The sequence below is a fragment of the Ptychodera flava genome, chromosome 13 (genome assembly GCF_041260155.1).
Source record: "Ptychodera flava strain L36383 chromosome 13, AS_Pfla_20210202, whole genome shotgun sequence".
Lineage (NCBI taxonomy): Eukaryota > Metazoa > Hemichordata > Enteropneusta > Ptychoderidae > Ptychodera > Ptychodera flava.
This window is the reverse complement of record NC_091940.1, coordinates 12670559-12688723: the sequence shown is the minus strand read 5'-3', so window position 1 is coordinate 12688723 and position 18165 is coordinate 12670559. Positions and strand designations below refer to the sequence as shown.

The 18165-nt window shown below is 37.0% G+C and overlaps 3 protein-coding genes across 4 annotated transcripts; 1 reads left to right on the top strand and 2 right to left on the bottom strand.

Annotated features, from left to right (window-relative positions):
- Positions 1-2523: 2523 nt before the first annotated feature.
- LOC139147004 (guanine nucleotide exchange factor MSS4-like) lies at positions 2524-4213 on the bottom strand. Its single transcript, XM_070717855.1, has 3 exons — positions 4058-4213; positions 3030-3191; positions 2524-2601 (listed from the first exon to the last, which is right to left on the bottom strand). Exons 1-3 carry the CDS (start codon positions 4211-4213, stop codon positions 2524-2526), a joined length of 396 nt encoding a protein of 131 aa, XP_070573956.1.
- Positions 4214-4981: 768 nt separating this feature from the next.
- Positions 4982-13394, top strand: LOC139147470 (PSME3-interacting protein-like). 2 transcript variants are annotated; one of them, XM_070718578.1, is made up of 6 exons: positions 4982-5135; positions 6368-6507; positions 8258-8356; positions 8663-8787; positions 10052-10185; positions 12602-13394. In XM_070718578.1, exons 2-6 carry the CDS (start codon positions 6408-6410, stop codon positions 12903-12905), a joined length of 762 nt encoding a protein of 253 aa, XP_070574679.1. In that variant the 5' UTR covers positions 4982-5135; positions 6368-6407; the 3' UTR covers positions 12906-13394. The 2 variants fall into 2 exon arrangements, with proteins under 2 accessions (XP_070574679.1, XP_070574680.1); XM_070718579.1 differs by having other exon boundaries at positions 4989-5145.
- Positions 13395-14356: 962 nt separating this feature from the next.
- LOC139147471 (NADH dehydrogenase [ubiquinone] 1 beta subcomplex subunit 9-like) lies at positions 14357-18140 on the bottom strand. Its single transcript, XM_070718580.1, has 4 exons — positions 18007-18140; positions 17083-17225; positions 16633-16688; positions 14357-15716 (listed from the first exon to the last, which is right to left on the bottom strand). The coding sequence occupies exons 1-4, from the start codon at positions 18093-18095 to the stop codon at positions 15558-15560; spliced, it is 447 nt and encodes a 148-aa protein (XP_070574681.1). The 5' UTR covers positions 18096-18140; the 3' UTR covers positions 14357-15557.
- Between the last annotated feature and the right edge of the window lie 25 nt (positions 18141-18165).

The following is an 18165-nucleotide window of genomic DNA, read 5'->3' as shown; positions in this document are numbered from 1 at the left end:
ATTTCTTGACATATCAGCCTACTTACAAAACTTCAATAATTGACATGTTACTGCTACATGACGTGAAACAAATTGACGAGCACGTGTATGAAATAGGTCAATGTCAACTTTGAATGATACTGGTGGAAATATGTCTGAGTTATGGCTCTGTACATGAAAACATCGTAATAAAATGGCTGCCTAGCGACAATATTGGATTGTATCACATAAAAAATCGACGTACATATGTATGACATAGGCCAATGTCCTTGTACCAACTTTGAATAAAATCGGTTGAGATATGCCTGAGTTATGCCTCTGTATATGAAAAAATTGTAACAAAATGGCCACACAGCAGCCATATTGGATCGTATCATAAAACAAATTGACGTGCATATCTATGACATTGGTCAATGTCCTTGTACCAACTTTGAATAAAATCGGTTGAGATATGCCTGAGTTATGCCTCTGTATATGAAAAAATTGTAATAAAATGGCCGCCTAGCGGCCATATTGGATTGTATCACAAAACAAATCGACGTGCATATCTATGAAATTGGTCAATGTCCTTGTACCAACTTTGAATAAAATCGGTTGAAACATGTCTGAGTTGTGGGTCTGTACATGAAAAAATCGTAATAAAATGGCCGCCTGGCGGCCATATTGGATCGTATCACAAAAAAAATTGACGTGCATATCTATGACATTGGTCAATGTCCTTGTACCAACTTTGAATAAAATTGGTTGAAACATGTCTGAGTTATGGCTCTGTACATGAAAAAATCGTAATAAAATGGCCGCCTGGCGGCCATATTGGATTGTATCACATAAAAAATTGACGTGCATATCTATGACATTGGTCAATGTCCTTGTACCAACTTTGAATAAAATTGGTTGAGACATGTCTGAGTTATGGCTCTGTACATGAAAAAATCGTAATAAAATGGCCGCCTGGCGGCCATATTGGATCGTATCCCAAAACAAATTGACGTGCATCTGTATGACATATGAAGTAATCCTTGTACCAAGTTTGAATGAAATCGCTTCTTGCATCTCTGAGATATCTGTGTGAACGGACGGACGGACGCACACACGCACGCACGCACGCACGCACGGACGCACGCACGGACATGACCAAACCTATAAGTCCCCCCGGACGGTGTCCGTGGGGACTAATAATCACCCTGATGCTTTGAAATTTCTTTGCTTTGCTTAATTTCCAGAGCATTCTACGAAATGATCACAGAATTTCACTACATGTACAAAAACAAGGTACAAGACTGGGAACAAAAGCGGGATTGTTGAATTTCCCTTGACACGGATGCCGAATAGAGTTGAGCTCTCATTTCTGCAGAATGCTGTATGTCCGACATGATGATATGAGCTCACCTGTGAGCAAGGATGAAAACCATGATTTCACCTGTTGTATTGATAATTGGCCCTGCCTCCCCTTGAGGGCGTCAACTTGACTAGTACCAAAACAGAGTAGCAATACAGACATCAACTATCAAGTAAGAGTAATTTCCAAGTCACATGATCAGAACTGTTCTCTAATTTTGCCTTAACTTATTGTCTGGCAAATTAACGGAAGAGTCGTCTTTTTTATCAAAATCAATATCAAAATAAACATCAAAAACAGGTACACTAATTTCTAAGCAAAATGGTTGAAAATATAATGGAATGGTCTCATTACCCTTTGAAGTTCAATGTCACAGAACTTCAAAACAGAAGTTTTAACATTGACTGCAGGAGGATGAATATTGCCTCCCTGGGTGACTTCATGGATTTTCTGCTGCAACCCTGTATGGTAAAAACTCCTTCCCACAGTAAGCATGAAATTTTTACACATAGTGATGTGATAAAGGTTTCCTTAACCTTGTAACCATTTTACTGTACATGGGTCCACCTTGCTTGTTGCAAACAGTGCCGATGTACCAAAATATGACCATAGTGAAAAGGTTAAGGGGTACAATTTTCAGGTCTGTACATGAATGACTTTTTATATTACAAACAGTGCTAATCTATCACAACAAAATGGCAGTAAGTCCAGATCAATTAGAACAACGGACCCTGGAGGTGAGACCATGGCCTATGTTTGAACTGAGCAATGATGAATTATGTCGTCATATTGCTGCCCACAATCCTACAGCTATGAAGAAACTTGTGTTGGAAAACTAAGAGGTTGATTATGGCCATGAACTCTGATTGACACTGTGGGCAACTGGATGAGGGCAACTTATTCTCACATTCCTGGCCGCTGGGAGTGCGGTATCGACGGAGTGGGAAAAATCAATCCCCCACTCTCAGAAATCATCCCACACTCTGCAGTAAATATTCCACGAGCTCTAATTGGATGATAGACAGCCTGTTTCATTCCGCGCGCAAAATGTTATCCAACGGCATGACGAGTAACACACGGGCCGGAATCACAAAGTAAGCAGGTCAAAGTACAATGGCAGACGACAGAGTTGTCACGATTTTAGATAATGTTGTACATGCCCCACGTGAATTTAACGCATTTTGTGGTCATGTGAGAAAAGAATCTCACACACCAAACAAGGGCCTAGGATCAGATTTCTCACACTCTTTGGGGATATTTTGTCTCACACTCGCCTGCGGCTCCTGTGAGACAAAATATCCCCAACTCGTGTGAAAAATCTGATCCCAGGTCCTTGGGGGTGTGAGATTCTATTAATCCATACATTGAAACAGCAAGTTATATGTATATTACAACTGTTCACTGACAATTCTACAGGAATCCATTTGATCATTCTGGTGTTCTCTTGATAATCTGAGTCAAACCGCGAGGTTCAAGAAGCACATTTGAGCAAAAGCTGCTCTTAATTGTTGACATTCCATATCACACAAATGCGCAGACCTGATGGCTGTAGCTCTTTAACCAAAATTGCTGGTAATCCCCTGCAAACGACATACCCAGTCCTTAGAGAACTTTAAGTGATGCCACAGCTAAATTACGAATGATGGACTCTGTCTAGTGCAACAAAGTATTGTTTTTTGTTCCTCAGGTCATGCCATCCGATTGGTCCAACCTCACAGTCTGCACAAATCAAGTACTTAATGTTTTCCACAGTGTTGGTAAATCCTACATTCTCAAAGGTAAACATGTCGTCAACGAGCCAGAAATCTGTCAGTGTCTCGCCTGCTGACTGGTCAGATGGGTCTCCTTTCTTCTTCATATGAGGGAGGTAAAGCTAGAAAGAAATGAATCATGACAAAAGTCAAAAATGCGTAGATGAATTGAAATGTACCGAACAACATTGTGTAAAAGGTGTTGTCAGTCAGTGAGATGTGAACTTTCCCAGCACACACGGCGAATGGCAATGCCCATTGACAATGGATTCACATTAGAAGGGCTGGTACCATTTTCTTTGACTGATTTTTATATTTGTTCATGAAGCCCTTTTCTTTCACATTCACAATATAATTTCATATTCCATGATATCACTTTCATACAATGTTTCAAGCATCATATTTCTGACCAACAATAGGAAGTGCTTGCTGCGAAAAAGGTAGAACAGTCTGTATACTACGTTAATGCTGTTCACAAAGTTTAAAATGGAGATAAAAAAGCTCCTTTTAGCTGCATGCTTGATGCGTTTTTTAAAGCTTTTTTATTCTATCTGTAAAGTACTATTTCTTGCTTATTATTAAAATCATGTAACCAACAAATTTGCCAATACAGCCTGTGTTCCTGTTATTCTATTGTTCGATGTTATTGTGTAAATATGTTTCTTGACTAACTAGTTTGTCCATAACAACATTGTATACTGAATACAACGTATTGTATCAGCATGGCTGATACTTAATCATTTCGACACTATCAGCGGACGACACGATTTTTTAGAGACCAAAAACAATACAAAATCAGCATTTACAGCGACTGTCAGGCTTTATTCACATGTTAATTTATTATTATATTCGAATTTCTGCAGTTCTCAAAGTGATTACAAATGTGTAATATATTCAGCTAATCATAATAATTTATCAATGGTTCGATCCGAAACGAGAAAACATTAGTCAGGTATTGGAGAAATGTCAAAGTTGACGAAATGCCTACCTCTGTCTGTGCAAAGACTGCCGATTCCGGTTTTAAAACTTTTGATTGGCAACGCTGACAGACTACAGTTTTCAAGTTCTTCCCATCTTCTGATTTAATTCCTTTGAGCTGGCCATCGTTGCCGCCACCCTCGGCAGTGACATCTTTCTCTGCCATTTATAGTGGTGATAGCCTGCTTCGTCTTCGGTTTAACTCTTCACACGAATCTAGTTTTTTGTGCCACAGCCCGGCTCTTATCAAGGTACCCTCTCTCTGAAGTCTGTTGGAAACGTGTGCCTATCCGAAAAACCCTCTTCCGGATTTATGATTTGATTATCAACTGCGCATGTCAATGTCGACTAGCCAATCAAACGTAAGCTCTATTAGGTCGAGGTCTTCGGTCTTTATTATTAACTGCAGGGAGGACCGTGGGACATCTGCGGAGGGATGGAGGGGGAAGTGCTATCTCGGGAAAATATTACAGGCGACCTTTTTATGACAAAAATCCCCATACAAAACTCATCAAAATTTTCAAGCAATATGAAGCCATAATAATAACTACAATAGAAACGTGTTGGACTAAAAAGAGAATTATATTATGTTGATCAATACTGTGCGTACAGTTTGCAAACCAATGTCACAAAACTTTGGGAATGTGATGATTTAACTTTAGAAATTCTCCAAATAAGAAACAGGAAATAAATTTATGTCAACTTCACCGAAAAACCCACGAGATCACGAGCAATAGACTGACTTAATTTTTGAGTAAGTACATGGATCGGGACATCCCAAAGGAGACTGCAGGTTGAAACAAAAACGCGTCTGATTCAATGATGGAGTATACGTTGGTGATGATGAACTTTTGGAAAGTTTTGGACCAACTTTGTTTTGGCTACGATAGTTTGTCCTCGAACGAGCCTATGGTACAGGTGACCATAGCCAGGTCATAGGTCAAACGTACTTGGTCGTTTGAAAGCATACGGAAACATTGTACCCTGGTCCTCCTTCTCGGGCCCTGTGAACGCCAGACTTGCAGCATGTCATAGGAATATAGTACGGGCTCTCTCTCTCTCGAAAATCCAGAGTATCGCACGACACGGTAGGTGCAGGTGTGTTCTACTAATACGGTGAAACCACTCACCAACTTGTAGTAGGCCCAGGGAGAAGACCCCACAGATGATGAGGCAATGGTTCATTATATCGTAGGGAACACGCATTGTCGAGTGTATAATGGCAGTCTCGATCGTGCTGTACTGGGCCCTATAAAGTTCATAGCGATGTAATTGTAACTTGATGTAGCTAGTAACTTGAATTTTGTCTATTCCGTCTCTTGTTTCGAAATGGAAAACAAACAGACCTCTGACTGACTGAACACAGAACAGCAATGAACACATAGACCTCAACAACGGAGGTACCTCCATGACTTCAACAGTGGGCAATGCAATCCTTTGCCTGAACGAATGACACAGTGTAGGACAGTGCTCTCCTAAACATCACTGAACCACTCAGTCCTCAGCCTGAGAAAAAAACAAGGAAACAGTAACTGCATCGTGTTGTTTATTTTCTCATTCATCTAAATTACAAGATATCCCAGGACTTCAGTTAAAACAAAATTACATATTAAAGCATTGTAAATGGTTATAGGTCAAATTTGCGTGCAAATTGAGAAATTGAAAATATCCACTCAGCTATAACCTTCTGAGCTGCTGCATATCAGCCCCTCATTTTAACAAAAAAATAGCACAAAATTAAGACTAGGTATGTACTTGTACATGCTCTATTGCAGTTAAGTGTATGATGCTTTTCACAACCATCAATGTGTGCAATATAGGGAAGTCAATATGGCATACAGCATGAGGGACTGTACCTCATGTAATTTTGTAAGCATATCTCATTGTATATGGCCTTCTGAGGACTTTATTTTGAATCACTGTTACAAAATACAAGGAATTTCGTCTTATATTGCATGGAAAACACTTTGAAGTCACAGTAAATAGGGTACATCCGTTTAGAAGCTTTTAAATGTTCATTTCAGCTTGGCACCACCCATCAAAAAACTGTAAAAGTTGGCAAAATCATCTGTGAACTTTAAGTAAGGGAAAAAAGTTTAAGAGTTGGACTTCATTGTGGAGGGACCGTTGTTTGAAATAGGGTAGGTCGGATTACCAGAATTTCCAGACATGCACATATACTTTTGTATCGCTTACAATTTGTCAAAGATGGATAGTTGTCCTTTAAATCAACTCAGTAACCATAAATTGCAAACACTTGAAGTTCAGCACTTTCAAATACCAGCAAGTACATGTATGTCACTTCTTTTGCAACTTACAGGTGTTACAGAGACCCCCCCCCCTGTAAATTTGCTGACAGGATGAGCTTCAAGTCATTTGTTTCGGAGACTGAGGTGGAAGAGAAAAGGAAGAAACGACAAGAAGAGTGGGAGAAAGTTAGGACAGCAGATCAACCTGAAGGTAAAGAAAACATGCATTTATTCATCAGGAAATCTACAACTGCCATATGTATTTCTGTTTTATGATTCTGATAATGTCTACCAGTGAACTCTCAATAGCTAAATTAATGTGTCACTACAGTCTACTCAAAATAGGTCTCTTTGACAAAATAATTTTATCTCTGCATCGGTGCAATGTGCTGGCAGTATGTACCGCAGGGCTATTGCAATCGTATCTCCATATATCTCTGAATTAGCTCCATTTTATGGCATATTAAAGTTAACCCTTATCCTGCCAACTTTAATGTATCACAATCAGATCAAGTTAGTTATTAAAACCACTGAGGCATGTAGCATGTTCCCTATGTTGCATTTTAATAAAGAGTTGAACATATGAAGGCCCCTGAAAACACAGATCCCGTAAACATGGTTTCTATTGGCTGAACCTACCATAACCTACCGTGCACTTGAATGCATTTTAAGGTAGTATGCGCCTCAAAAGTGAAAGACTTAAACTTTTGCTCAAACTTTCCAGAATGAAACTTTCAACCATTCCCTTACCAAATCAGCAATAAAATTGGGGATCACCATGCAAAGTTATGAACTAGCGAAACAAATTACTCAACATTTTGCGATATTTAAAATTTAAAATGGCTGCCATCCCTGTGTTAACTCTATTGGAGTTGAAATTAAATTTTGGATTTTCAACAAACTAAGCTGATGAAAGTTTTTCTTTCTCCTAGAGCTTTAAAATGAGCCCCCACAAGTGGTAGATCAGAAAAGAATTGAGAGTCTGACTATCTGTTGCCGAGGAGCTTTCTACCTTAACCCTTTTCCTACCAAGTTCATATTTCACCATCAGGTCAAGATGGTTAAAATTAATGAAACACAACATATTCCATATGGTGTATTTTAACATAATACTGTACATTTTAAGGCTGTTGAAAACATAAATACTGTAAACTTGATTTTTTTGGATTAAAGATGCTATAATATACCAAGCCAAGCGGGTGAAAATACGTCATGTTTGGGCTCAATACCGCTTTTTACTGACTTGGCTGATGGGGAAGTAATAGTCTTAATACTGTCTGGCAGGAAAAGGGTTAATGTAAAAAAATGACAGTGACAGTGTAAGAGATTGGACAATCATTATTAATATTCGCTGTGTACATCAAAAAGTGGCAGACAATGTGGTTATCTTTATTCCAAATTTTCCTGGCATAGTGTTTCATTATCGCTGATGTATCATATTAGCTAACTCATTAGGATACCTGAACCCTTTTTACCATACATGTACATGTACGCTATCTCCAAGCTTCTTGTTCCATCTTTTCTGATAAAACTGTAGGATAGGTGTAAGTGACCCGGATTGGTATGAGATCCGTAACCAGTGGACTAGTGAACACTGTAACAGGGTGTATACATGTGTTTCATAAGAATTAGAAACTGAAAGCCTACATGTAGCTTCTGAACTTTTCAGTCTATTCTCCTCTTCAGGTCCACTCAGAACTATTCAACTATAATGAAAGAAAGCTATAATGTAGAAAGGGTTATAGTCCCCTGTGATGATTGAAAGGAGAGTAATAAAAAACCTTCAATTCCAGATGTACATGTTGGGTCACTGGTATGCACAGTCATTTTGCAATTTGAACAGTAATCTTGTTTTCCGCTTCCTTCTTTACTTTCAAGAAACTTTGAATTGTCTCAAGGGCTCCAGAAAACTTTTGCCAAAAAGTCTTAAAAAATTCCTTCCAACATTGTGTGCCTTTCAGAATGTCCAGAAGAGGAGTATGATCCAAGGTCATTGTATGAACAACTTCAAGAACAGAAAGATAAAAAGCAAGAAGAATATGATGAAAAGTTTAAATTCAGTAAGTATTCAAGTGACTTTTTGTAATGTGATCAGAACAGTGCTTTGAGATTGTACATTTGAGCCACTGTTGCACCAAATTTGTTTGAGAAATATGATTAAAGAAGTTGTGAAAATGAAAAAGCATGAATTATACATATCATTATCTACAAGTACCATGTGGTGTCTCTATGGGTTACTAGTATCTCACAAGGGATGTCATGGATTTACAAGTTCTTGTAACGGTACTGCCAAGATTGTGTTAAATTGCACATTAAAATGTAAACAGAAGAAAATGATTCTATGAAAAGTTTCTTTCTTTTCACAGAGAATATGATTTACAAAGGCCTAGATGACGACGAGTCCAAGTTCTTAGATCATGTCTCCCAGCAACAAATGCAAATTGAAAAGAGACGGTTATCAGAAGAGGAAGCAATACTTCAAGAGTACAAGATATCCTTTGATTTCCTGTCTTTGTAGATACCACTTGAATTTTGCAGATGTCATATGAACTTTGTAAATGTTCCTTGAAGTTTGTTATGGTAGAGTGGGTTTTCAGACAACTTTGAAAACTCATACCATGCAGTAGCACAAAATCTTGAAAAGAAAGATTATTAATGAATGTTGAAGTTTCATTAACTTTAAAATGTACTCTTTTGTAGTAGAAGACGCTTATGGCAATAAATGTACAGTAAGTTCCCCAAGCTTTTGATTTTGATGCTGAATATATCTGAAAATTCTGAACACTGAGAAAAATTCCTTGTAAAGTTTTATAAGAGAATACGATCTCTTAAAGCTCCATTAATGACCGGTAGTTTAAAATTTTGATGTATTTTCCACCGTTTCAGCTCTGTCTGTAAAATATTCCCAAGAGCATACTGAAATATCTAGTATTTAACTTGTCAATGTAGCCTGTATGTTTGGAATGTCCAAAGTTATTGTTCAGAAGTGAATTTTAGTCTGTGCTAGAATTCATTAACAACACTGCATATTGTGCACGTTGTGGTGTATTTGCAATGCCAATGCGTTTCAACATACTCTGGGTGAAGGGAAAAATGCATTTAATAGCACAAAAAGTAATGCCAAAAGTATTATCTAGAGATGCAGCAATTGTCCCCTAGTTTACCGGTAAACTAATTTTGAAAGGAATGCAACTATCTGTGCTACATGTAACTCTCTGGGAAAATTCATCGCCCTTTTTTGGCGTCTATGAAACTAATCATAGAGTTTCACTAAAAAATGCACTGGCCCATACAATAATGCACACACAATAAAGGTAAGATAGGCAAAATCCTCAAGTTGGCATTGATTAGAAATGGTCATATATTTTTGTGTCTATAAATCAAATTAAGACTTTAATCATCTCCTGTTCACTGATTTTATGCCGATTGCACGGAGGAAAGTATACCAGTGTGAGAACATAGAGGGCGCTGTTCTGCCAGCCATACAAATTTGGTGAGGAATATAGTGTACATGATCACGTGGATAGAGGGACTGTGACATGATGCATGTTTGTTTGCAACATCTGCAAATGTAGCCCTTTCCAGCTCACACACACATTTATTCTGAGGCTCTCAGAAATATGGCACATAATGAGGACATGGGAATTTTAAAGTTCTCTCTAATATAAGAAACTTAACACTCCTAGCAAGGCAGGCAAAGTAAGCAACCAAAATAGACACGGCATAGATTATCAGTCCTTGACTTTTTGTCCCAAGAGTCTGTGACATCTGTCATAGATGTGAAGGAAAGGCTACCCTCAGCTTCTAAGCCAGGAGACAGGAAACCGATTACCAGTGGAAACAGGAAGTCTCAAATGGCTCTGCTTGCTGGTGCAGTCAAAAGGAAACGGTAATTATATGCATTCGTCCTTGACAAGTCGTTATTATTTGTGTACGCGGCAAATACATAGCTCTTCTTGTGTCTGATTTATTGATTTATCTTGCTGTGCATTACTGATGACCAATCTGTGTTTCTAAAACGACTCTCACGTATTTCAAAGAGGGTTTTAATGTCAATTTTATTTCCTAGTAGTCCCAGAGACAAGAGTTGTTAAAAAGTAGAGGTTCCCAGACATGCTGGAGCGGGACTCACACAATCACATACAACTTCAACCAGCTAGACTGTATAGTACACCAGCAACAACTGGAATATCACCTTTGTATTTCAGCTTGTCATGATGGAGTATCAGTGGAGTACTTAAGCAATAAAGCACACCCTGCGACGGTATACCACGAGATTTTGACCAGTTCTTGACATATATGCACGAGCAATAGCGAGTGCATACATGAAGTGAACTGGTCAAAATTGAGTGGTATACCGTTGCTGGGTGTGATTTATTGCTATTATATCATAACAGTATATTGAAATTCTGGCGATGAACGACAAAAACAGATTTTTGCTCAAGCTGAGAGCTCGCGGTTATGCCAGCCGTGGTATATCGCCAATATACCACGGTTCTTTTTGCATCTCAACCAATCAGATTGCTGTATTTGCGCCATCAATATACTGGTATGATATAATAATTGATAAACAGATTTCAGGAGAAATTATACATACTGATTGTTCTTTTTTTTGACATGTTGTCAAGTTTGCTGCAGTTGTTGTGTACAGCAAACACTACAGCCCAAGTCCAAAGTAGTTGTAACTACCCAGTACTTACTATTGACATACTGCTAAGCCTCCTGAATATCACCTTGATGTTTCTATTGACTGTCACATAGTACTGAAGATACATATTGCTGGTAGCATTTTCAGTCTCAAAATATTGTGTTTGCTCATCTCGAGGGGCTATGGTTTGATTGCATTCCGCAGTGACAAACACATGTAACATGGGCTGATAACGCCAGAATTATCAATGCAATTTTACTGACTGTGGAAGAGTTAAGATTGTCACTCATAGAATGTGCAACTGATAATTATGCATCATAGCATTCCAATAAACTGGAAGAGCAGTAATATGAAATCTCGTGAAAATGTTTTGATAAAATAAAGTGTTCCCTCACTGGATTGCCATCAATACCTGCAAGATTCATGTTATGCCTGTGATTGACAACCTCAACCTCTTAACAAGCTGAACAAGTTTGTGTTTTGTGTCTGAGTATCAGATTTCTTTCTGACAAGTTTCATGTAAACCTTGATGTCATACCCAGTTTTATTTCATAGAGTCATTCCCATGCATATTATCAACCTGAGACTTTACCGACAGCAGAACTAAAATTTTGTGGTAATACTATTGAAAAAATTCCTTTGGTCACGTTGCCTCCTGTCAACCACCTCCGCTGAATAACAGAGATTCATCCAACAGTGCGTAAAAGATATAGCTGATGTTCACATGATCACTAAGCTGAATTATCACAAAGTTAACTGAAACCAACTTCATGCACTGTGCTGCTGGATTAGCACTGTGGTGGTGGTGGTACTATGCTGTGTGATATTACCCTTGATCTTCTGAGGATGGAAGTAGTTCAACAGAGACAAATTGACTTCTCCAACAGATTCCTCAGTACCTGTTGTACTTTGGAGCAAAAATGTTGAATGAAGCAAATGAAATATACCAAAGATAGGATGCATATAGAGCATAGCCCCTCTCTATGGTAATAAAGTGCAGTTAGGTAGAACACACACCTCAGGGACAGATAATCAGACTCTCAAATTTCTGATCTATCACTTGTGAGGGTTCATTTTAAAGCTCTTGGAGAAAGAGAAAACGTTCACTATCTTAGTTTTTCGAAAATCAAAAGTTGATTTTCCCCCCTTTAGAGTTAACACAGGGATGGTGGCCATTTTGGATTTCAAATACCGCAAAATGTTGGGCAGTTTTTTCGCTTGTTCCAAACTTTAGACGGTGAGCCCTGATTTTTATTGTTGATTTGGTAAGAGAGTGGTTAAAGGGATACAGTCGTCGGAACTGCTCTCAAAGGTTGCATGGGACCCATACGACCAATGAAAACAATGTATCCAAGGTACAATGGTGATTGATGAAAGTTAAAACATGTTTGTCATAATCTACATAGCATACTTTAAATGTTGCAGCTATGACGATGAGGTGCATCTAGATATCATGCACAAAATACATTGTCTGTAAACAAGAAACTTGCACATGCGTAGTTCTGATGACTGTATCCCTTTAAAAGTTTTGTTTTGGAAAGTTTGAGCAAAAGTTTAAGTCTTTCACTTTCGAGGTGCACACTACCTTAAAGGATTTCTATAAGAGATTCTGTATTACAGCTTTGATACCAACATATTATCTTTTTATATTCCACAGGAGCAGCAGTGAGGAAAGTCCAGACAAGAAATCAAAATTGTCCGATGGTTCAACTGTGCAAAAAACGGATACTCCAGAGACACCACCACCACAAGATGACAAGAAAAGTGAACAATCTGAAAATGTGTCCCAAGATAATGACATGGCAAAATCCAGTGGATTATCTGGTAATCCCAGAGCGTCTGTCATTGGAATTTTGCCAGGTCTTGGAGAATACTCAGAAAGTAGTGATTCTGATTCTTCAAGCAGTGACTCGGAAGTTGTTATGCTTTCAAATGTTGTCCCTGGACTTAAAAAGGAGTAACACACGCCTGAAGCAAATTTCCTAATGAAATTGAGCCAGATTCTCATGGCTCCAATTGATAATTATGTCATTCAATGAATATTTCCCTGTACGCCAATTTGACCTGCCTATGGTTCAACAATTATGGGGTTGTACCGAAGATGAAAGTCTCGGACAACTGGAAGATGGGAAAAGTTATCCTAAACAACCTATGATCTATGAGCAATTGTTTTGTTGTGATTTGCCGTGTCAATTCATCTTGTTAAATTTTTTCTCATATCTTTTTTTTCGGTGGGGGATATGAATCACCATCTGTGGCCTTCAGCTGGTTATACTTCACAGCCTGATTGATTTGAATGCTTTGGTGGCACTGCCAGCAATTTCTTTCCACTTTACTCTGTTATACGAGTGTAAGGTAATAAATCCATGGATACTTCGCAGTAAAATATGCTCAATTTGAGGAAGCCTTATGAGAAAATCAAATAAATTGTATTTAATACAAAGTCAAAAGACTTGCCTCTTTTCTTGTTTGGGAGATGCAAATTTTGAGATGGGACAAGTTTTGTTAGAGCCCTAATGCCATATATAATTTAAGGCCATCGTCTGGGCTAATGTCGGTCAGAATGCTCAAAAATCTAATTTTATTTTTTTCATTCATTGTCACCCTCGACATGTATACTTTCAAATAAGCTATATCATTCTTCAAAAAATATTAACTAAAATCGAGAAAAATCGCGTTTTTTTTCCCACTGACCCTGGTCAAATTTATTTAGTCTAATTATATATTCAAAACAGGTAACTCGCTATTTTTGGTTGCCTAAAAACTTTGTTGAGTTATGGCATCATGTATGAAGTAGTGACCATTTGCTTGCTTATTGAAGCAGCTTTTCAGAGGTAAAAATATGGCGTTGTGGAAATTGTGAGTTTGAGACTAATTGCAGTCTAAAAAAGCCAGATCAATGAGTAATCGGGAAGAAATTTGCAACAAATGATTCTGTTTTATATTTTGTGTGGATATTACTGTAAGGCATATGAAGATTTGCATTCAGGTATAGCAATTAAACCAGAAAACAAACCATATTAGACGTTATGGTGTCCATATACATAACAAGTAAAGAATCTCACATGAATTTCATTATCATGCTGATTATAAAATCAATGTTTTTTTGATAATTAACAGTTCATTTTTCACTTAGAAAGCAATTACAACCAGGCTTTTGTAAATAGAATTCTAACTGACAATTTAAACTTGTCCAATACCCTATTTTGAGGTCGTAAACTTTGCATGAAGTATGAGTATCACCTTTATGTTGTAAACATTTCAATCCAATACTCCTAACAATTGTGTTTTGTACTGCATTCGTTTCTTGTGGCAGTAATAACTCTTGAAAGAATGGTTGGAATGCAATGAAAATCAGCCAACATATGTGAAATTAAATACTTTACAAAATAAACTTCAAAAAACAAGGTCATCCAATCATGTCATAGTAGAAACTTGACAGAAAGTTGTGAAATTTATTATTTTTTCAATCTTACCGAGATGACTATGATTTAATTTATATTGACATCTTATACAGTCATAGATTTAGGTTTATATTGTAATACATATACATCTGAATGCTACAGAAAAAATTCGGTTGTTGTATGACTTTTCGTTCAATAGATATCTTTGCCACAAATTTCCTCATATTTTTAACCCTGAAATTGTCGCCATGGCAATCGAATATCCGGTTTTCCCCTTGCACTGCATTTTACCATCTACTGCAACAAAAAGATGACAAACTCTGAAAACAAGGTACTACACGGTTAGTGTTTTAAAATAGCCCAGACAATAGCCTTAATATATATAGGAAAGGGAACTATCTGAAAGTCCATATCTGTATGACTGAACTGCAAAAGCATTAATTATGCACTGGGATTTAATTTTGCTATTTTTCATGAAATCCTTTAGGTTAAATTCCGGTGAAAATGTTAAATAACAAGAGAATCTATCATTTTTCTGGGAAAATTAGTGAACTTAAAATCCAGTGATATGTCTCAAACATCAAAATAGTGAAATTATATCCCTTTGAAAATTAATGATTTTTATTCATGTGCACTTTCTGAAGAAACTAGAAGGGCAATGTTTTTATGAGCATAGAGAATGTCACTCACATGAGACATTTTGTTTGTCACAAATACAATGGTATATTTTCCAATTGGTAATATTATCACACAATTATACACTTCGCATGGATGAAGAAATCAAGGGTGCACAAGCTTGTCAACAACAGGAGCAAATGAATAGAATATTTGGAGGAAAAAAACATTCCAAAACTATCGTACGTTTGCCAAGAATACGCCGTGGTAGCAGATATCTACAGTTTTGCATGCACAACAAACATAGCAATTCCTTGTTACGATTCAGATTTTCTTTGGGAAGACTAGCCACAGACAACAGTGAAAGAAGTAATGTGTGGCAAGTACTGGTTTGGTCTGAAAGAAAGTTTCTACATTGAAATTACAATGAAATGCCAATCTTCAGTTCAGCCATTCTAGCAGAAGAAACTTTGTTCGCATGGTACTAAAACAACTGAACTTTAAGTGCTTATTCTTGGTGAATATTTTCTGCAAGAAGATGCTGAATTAGATCTTTGCCAGTCTCCTGTCTCCACTCACACCATATCTCATACGCTAGACTTCACTCTCTTTGCCTTTCTTGTTGCTAAGGTATTGTTTCTCCTCCTCGATAAGCCTGTCCCACCTATCCTTTTCCCACTGTTTTCTCTTCTCATATTTGGCAAAATATTCCGGGTAGATGGCTCTTTCCGATGGGTGCCAATAATCTAACACCTGTTCAGGGAAAACAAATCATAAATCAAGATGAACTATTTATTTGAATGAGTGGCATCCCTAATTGTGACTGCTTGCACAAGTACTGTAGAAACGATGTGTATACGTATCAGGGAGACTCTATGTATTTCTACATATTTCAATTCAATTTTATTTTTCGATGGTTGTTTAATTTACAGGGTACTAATTAATTTTCATATTGTCAGCACAATCATGACTATATTCTTTAATCTTCTTTCTACCAGGTTCCATAGACAAACCATAGAAATAAATACAACTTTGGAGAAAGAGGATTAAAATGTATCATAGGGGTTGTTTAGTTATTAAAATATCACACATTGTATGTCTGCCAGTAGTTATTTTACCAGTTCCATAATGCTGTGTGCGCTTTGGTATACAAAGCGTACGTTACTCTTAGAACCTACATGTATTAGCCGCAAGGTATATTGCTCATAGAACACTATGGCAGGTTACACCCGGACCTATTTTCATCACTAATGGATACAAAATACACAAGTCATTTACAAATTATATATATATATATATATATATATATATATATATATATATATATATATATATATATATATATATATATATATATATATATATATATATATATATATATATATATATATATATATATATATATTATTTGAAGATTTCCATACAGGTGTTATCAATTTTTACCGTTTATATATATATATATATATATATATATATATATATATATATATATATATATATATATATATATATATATATATATATATATATATATATATATATATATATATATATATATATATATATATATATATATATATATATATATATACGGTGTTTGATACAGCCACAGCAATGCATTGTGGGATAACGGGGAAACATCTACAGACATAGATAAAGGTCAACTAACCCATTCTGGTGGTGGTAAATCCCTTTCAAACCTTGTACCTCCAGGGGAGTCAATGACTACAGGATGAAAAAGAAACATATGTAACTACTTGGCATATTTGTCCTAATTTTTATATTTTGTATAGTTTGACAAAATTATAAATTTCTACTGTTATTTAAATATTTTGGTGAATCTCTGACAGAGAATGAAATCCAGTTTTGCTCTCCACTCTAAACTACATTACTTAAAGGCATGTGTTGGCACCAGATTGTCTCATCAGAAAATTTACCAACCTGATTACAATTTCAATGGAAAACAAAAGGCTATCACACCTCCGTAATCCTCTTACAGACTAGAACAAAGGCGATCCCAGGGATCGTGAGCAATGCCTTTAACCCTTGTAACGGTAATAAATTCAAATATCATGAAAAACTTATATGATTCAAGTGTATAGTTCTATGCACAGCTTACATATATATGGTTGTGGATGTTGCTTCTTCCAGAACTCTTCTTCTCCTTCTTGTAGATACCTGGCTGCTTTCACCAAATCCTTTTCATCTTTTTTCTCATCAAAACGAGCTCTCAGTAACGTTGCATGGTACCTGAATTTATGTCTGTGACAGACAGATAGACAAACAAAACACTATGATGAAAGAATAAAGTGTTACGGAATCGCAGAAAATATCATGCTATGGAATTATTTGATTTTTCTCCTGTTACCATATGAACATATGTTAACTTAATTTGACCATTAACAGGTTAACTTTCATTTTCAAGACCGCTCCAGTTTCGATGTTTGATCATTTTACACTAGACAAAAATTTTGGAGCTTGAGAGTTCAACAGCAGCATACAGCCCTGGCATACAGCAGATGTAAGACAAGTGACAGTTACTGTATTTTAACTCATCATATTAAACCGTTAAAACACTCCTTTACTCTCTTTCTGATGGTAAAAAAATTGTCAGACCTTATTTCTTTCACAAGTTTGTTTTGTGATCGCTTTTGATCTCTGGGGTTTCTATAATACACACTGCACTATTTGATTATAAACCGTGATCTTGACTTCTATGGTGTATTGCTTGCTACTAAGTAAAACCAATGTCACAATGGTATCTGCCGGTTTAACTCAGTTAAACACTTCGATCGAATCCACTCTGATGAATGTTTATCCTACTCAGGCAATATTCTGGAAATAAATGAAAGTGTAACGAGAAAGGGACGTTTACGTGCAAAACATTGCATTTACTTTGACCCCAACGACTCGAGTGACCTGGGAGCCGGCGAGGGAGCCACCGGTACGTGAAGTACTTTTGGTATATCGACAACAAACGAACGATATAGTGTGACGTCTTACTTTGTGTTTTAGTTATTTGAAAGGTGGTAACCCTACTCACCTTGCATGGCAATATGATTCTAAATGGCGCAAGGATTTCTTGTACAAACGAAGAACTCGTTGACTGTGGGTCAGATACCGGCCCGACATGTTGGAACCGCTAAGCTTGCTGGGACTTTTAAAATTTACTACCGAAAGGGGGCGCTGTGGATAGCAGCGG

Excerpts from the sequence above, each read along its gene's own strand:
- LOC139147004 (XM_070717855.1), bottom strand. The coding sequence starts at position 4,213 with ATGGCAGAGAAAGATGTCACTGCCGAGGGTGGCGGCAACGATGGCCAG. Across the intron at positions 3,192-4,057 it reads CAGTCTTTGCACAGACAGAG|CTTTACCTCCCTCATATGAA; the intron begins GTAGGCATTTCG and ends ATTTCTTTCTAG. Across the intron at positions 2,602-3,029 it reads TGATTTGTGCAGACTGTGAG|GAGCCGCAGGCGAGTGTGAG; the intron begins GTTGGACCAATC and ends TTTGTCTCACAG.
- LOC139147470 (XM_070718578.1), top strand. The coding sequence starts at position 6,408 with ATGAGCTTCAAGTCATTTGTTTCGGAGACTGAGGTGGAAGAGAAAAGG. Across the intron at positions 6,508-8,257 it reads GACAGCAGATCAACCTGAAG|AATGTCCAGAAGAGGAGTAT; the intron begins GTAAAGAAAACA and ends TGTGCCTTTCAG. Across the intron at positions 10,186-12,601 it reads GGTGCAGTCAAAAGGAAACG|GAGCAGCAGTGAGGAAAGTC; the intron begins GTAATTATATGC and ends TATATTCCACAG.
- LOC139147471 (XM_070718580.1), bottom strand. The coding sequence starts at position 18,095 with ATGTCGGGCCGGTATCTGACCCACAGTCAACGAGTTCTTCGTTTGTAC. Across the intron at positions 17,226-18,006 it reads GAATCATATTGCCATGCAAG|ACATAAATTCAGGTACCATG; the intron begins GTGAGTAGGGTT and ends TGTCTGTCACAG. Across the intron at positions 15,717-16,632 it reads ATTTACCACCACCAGAATGG|GTGTTAGATTATTGGCACCC; the intron begins GTTAGTTGACCT and ends TTCCCTGAACAG.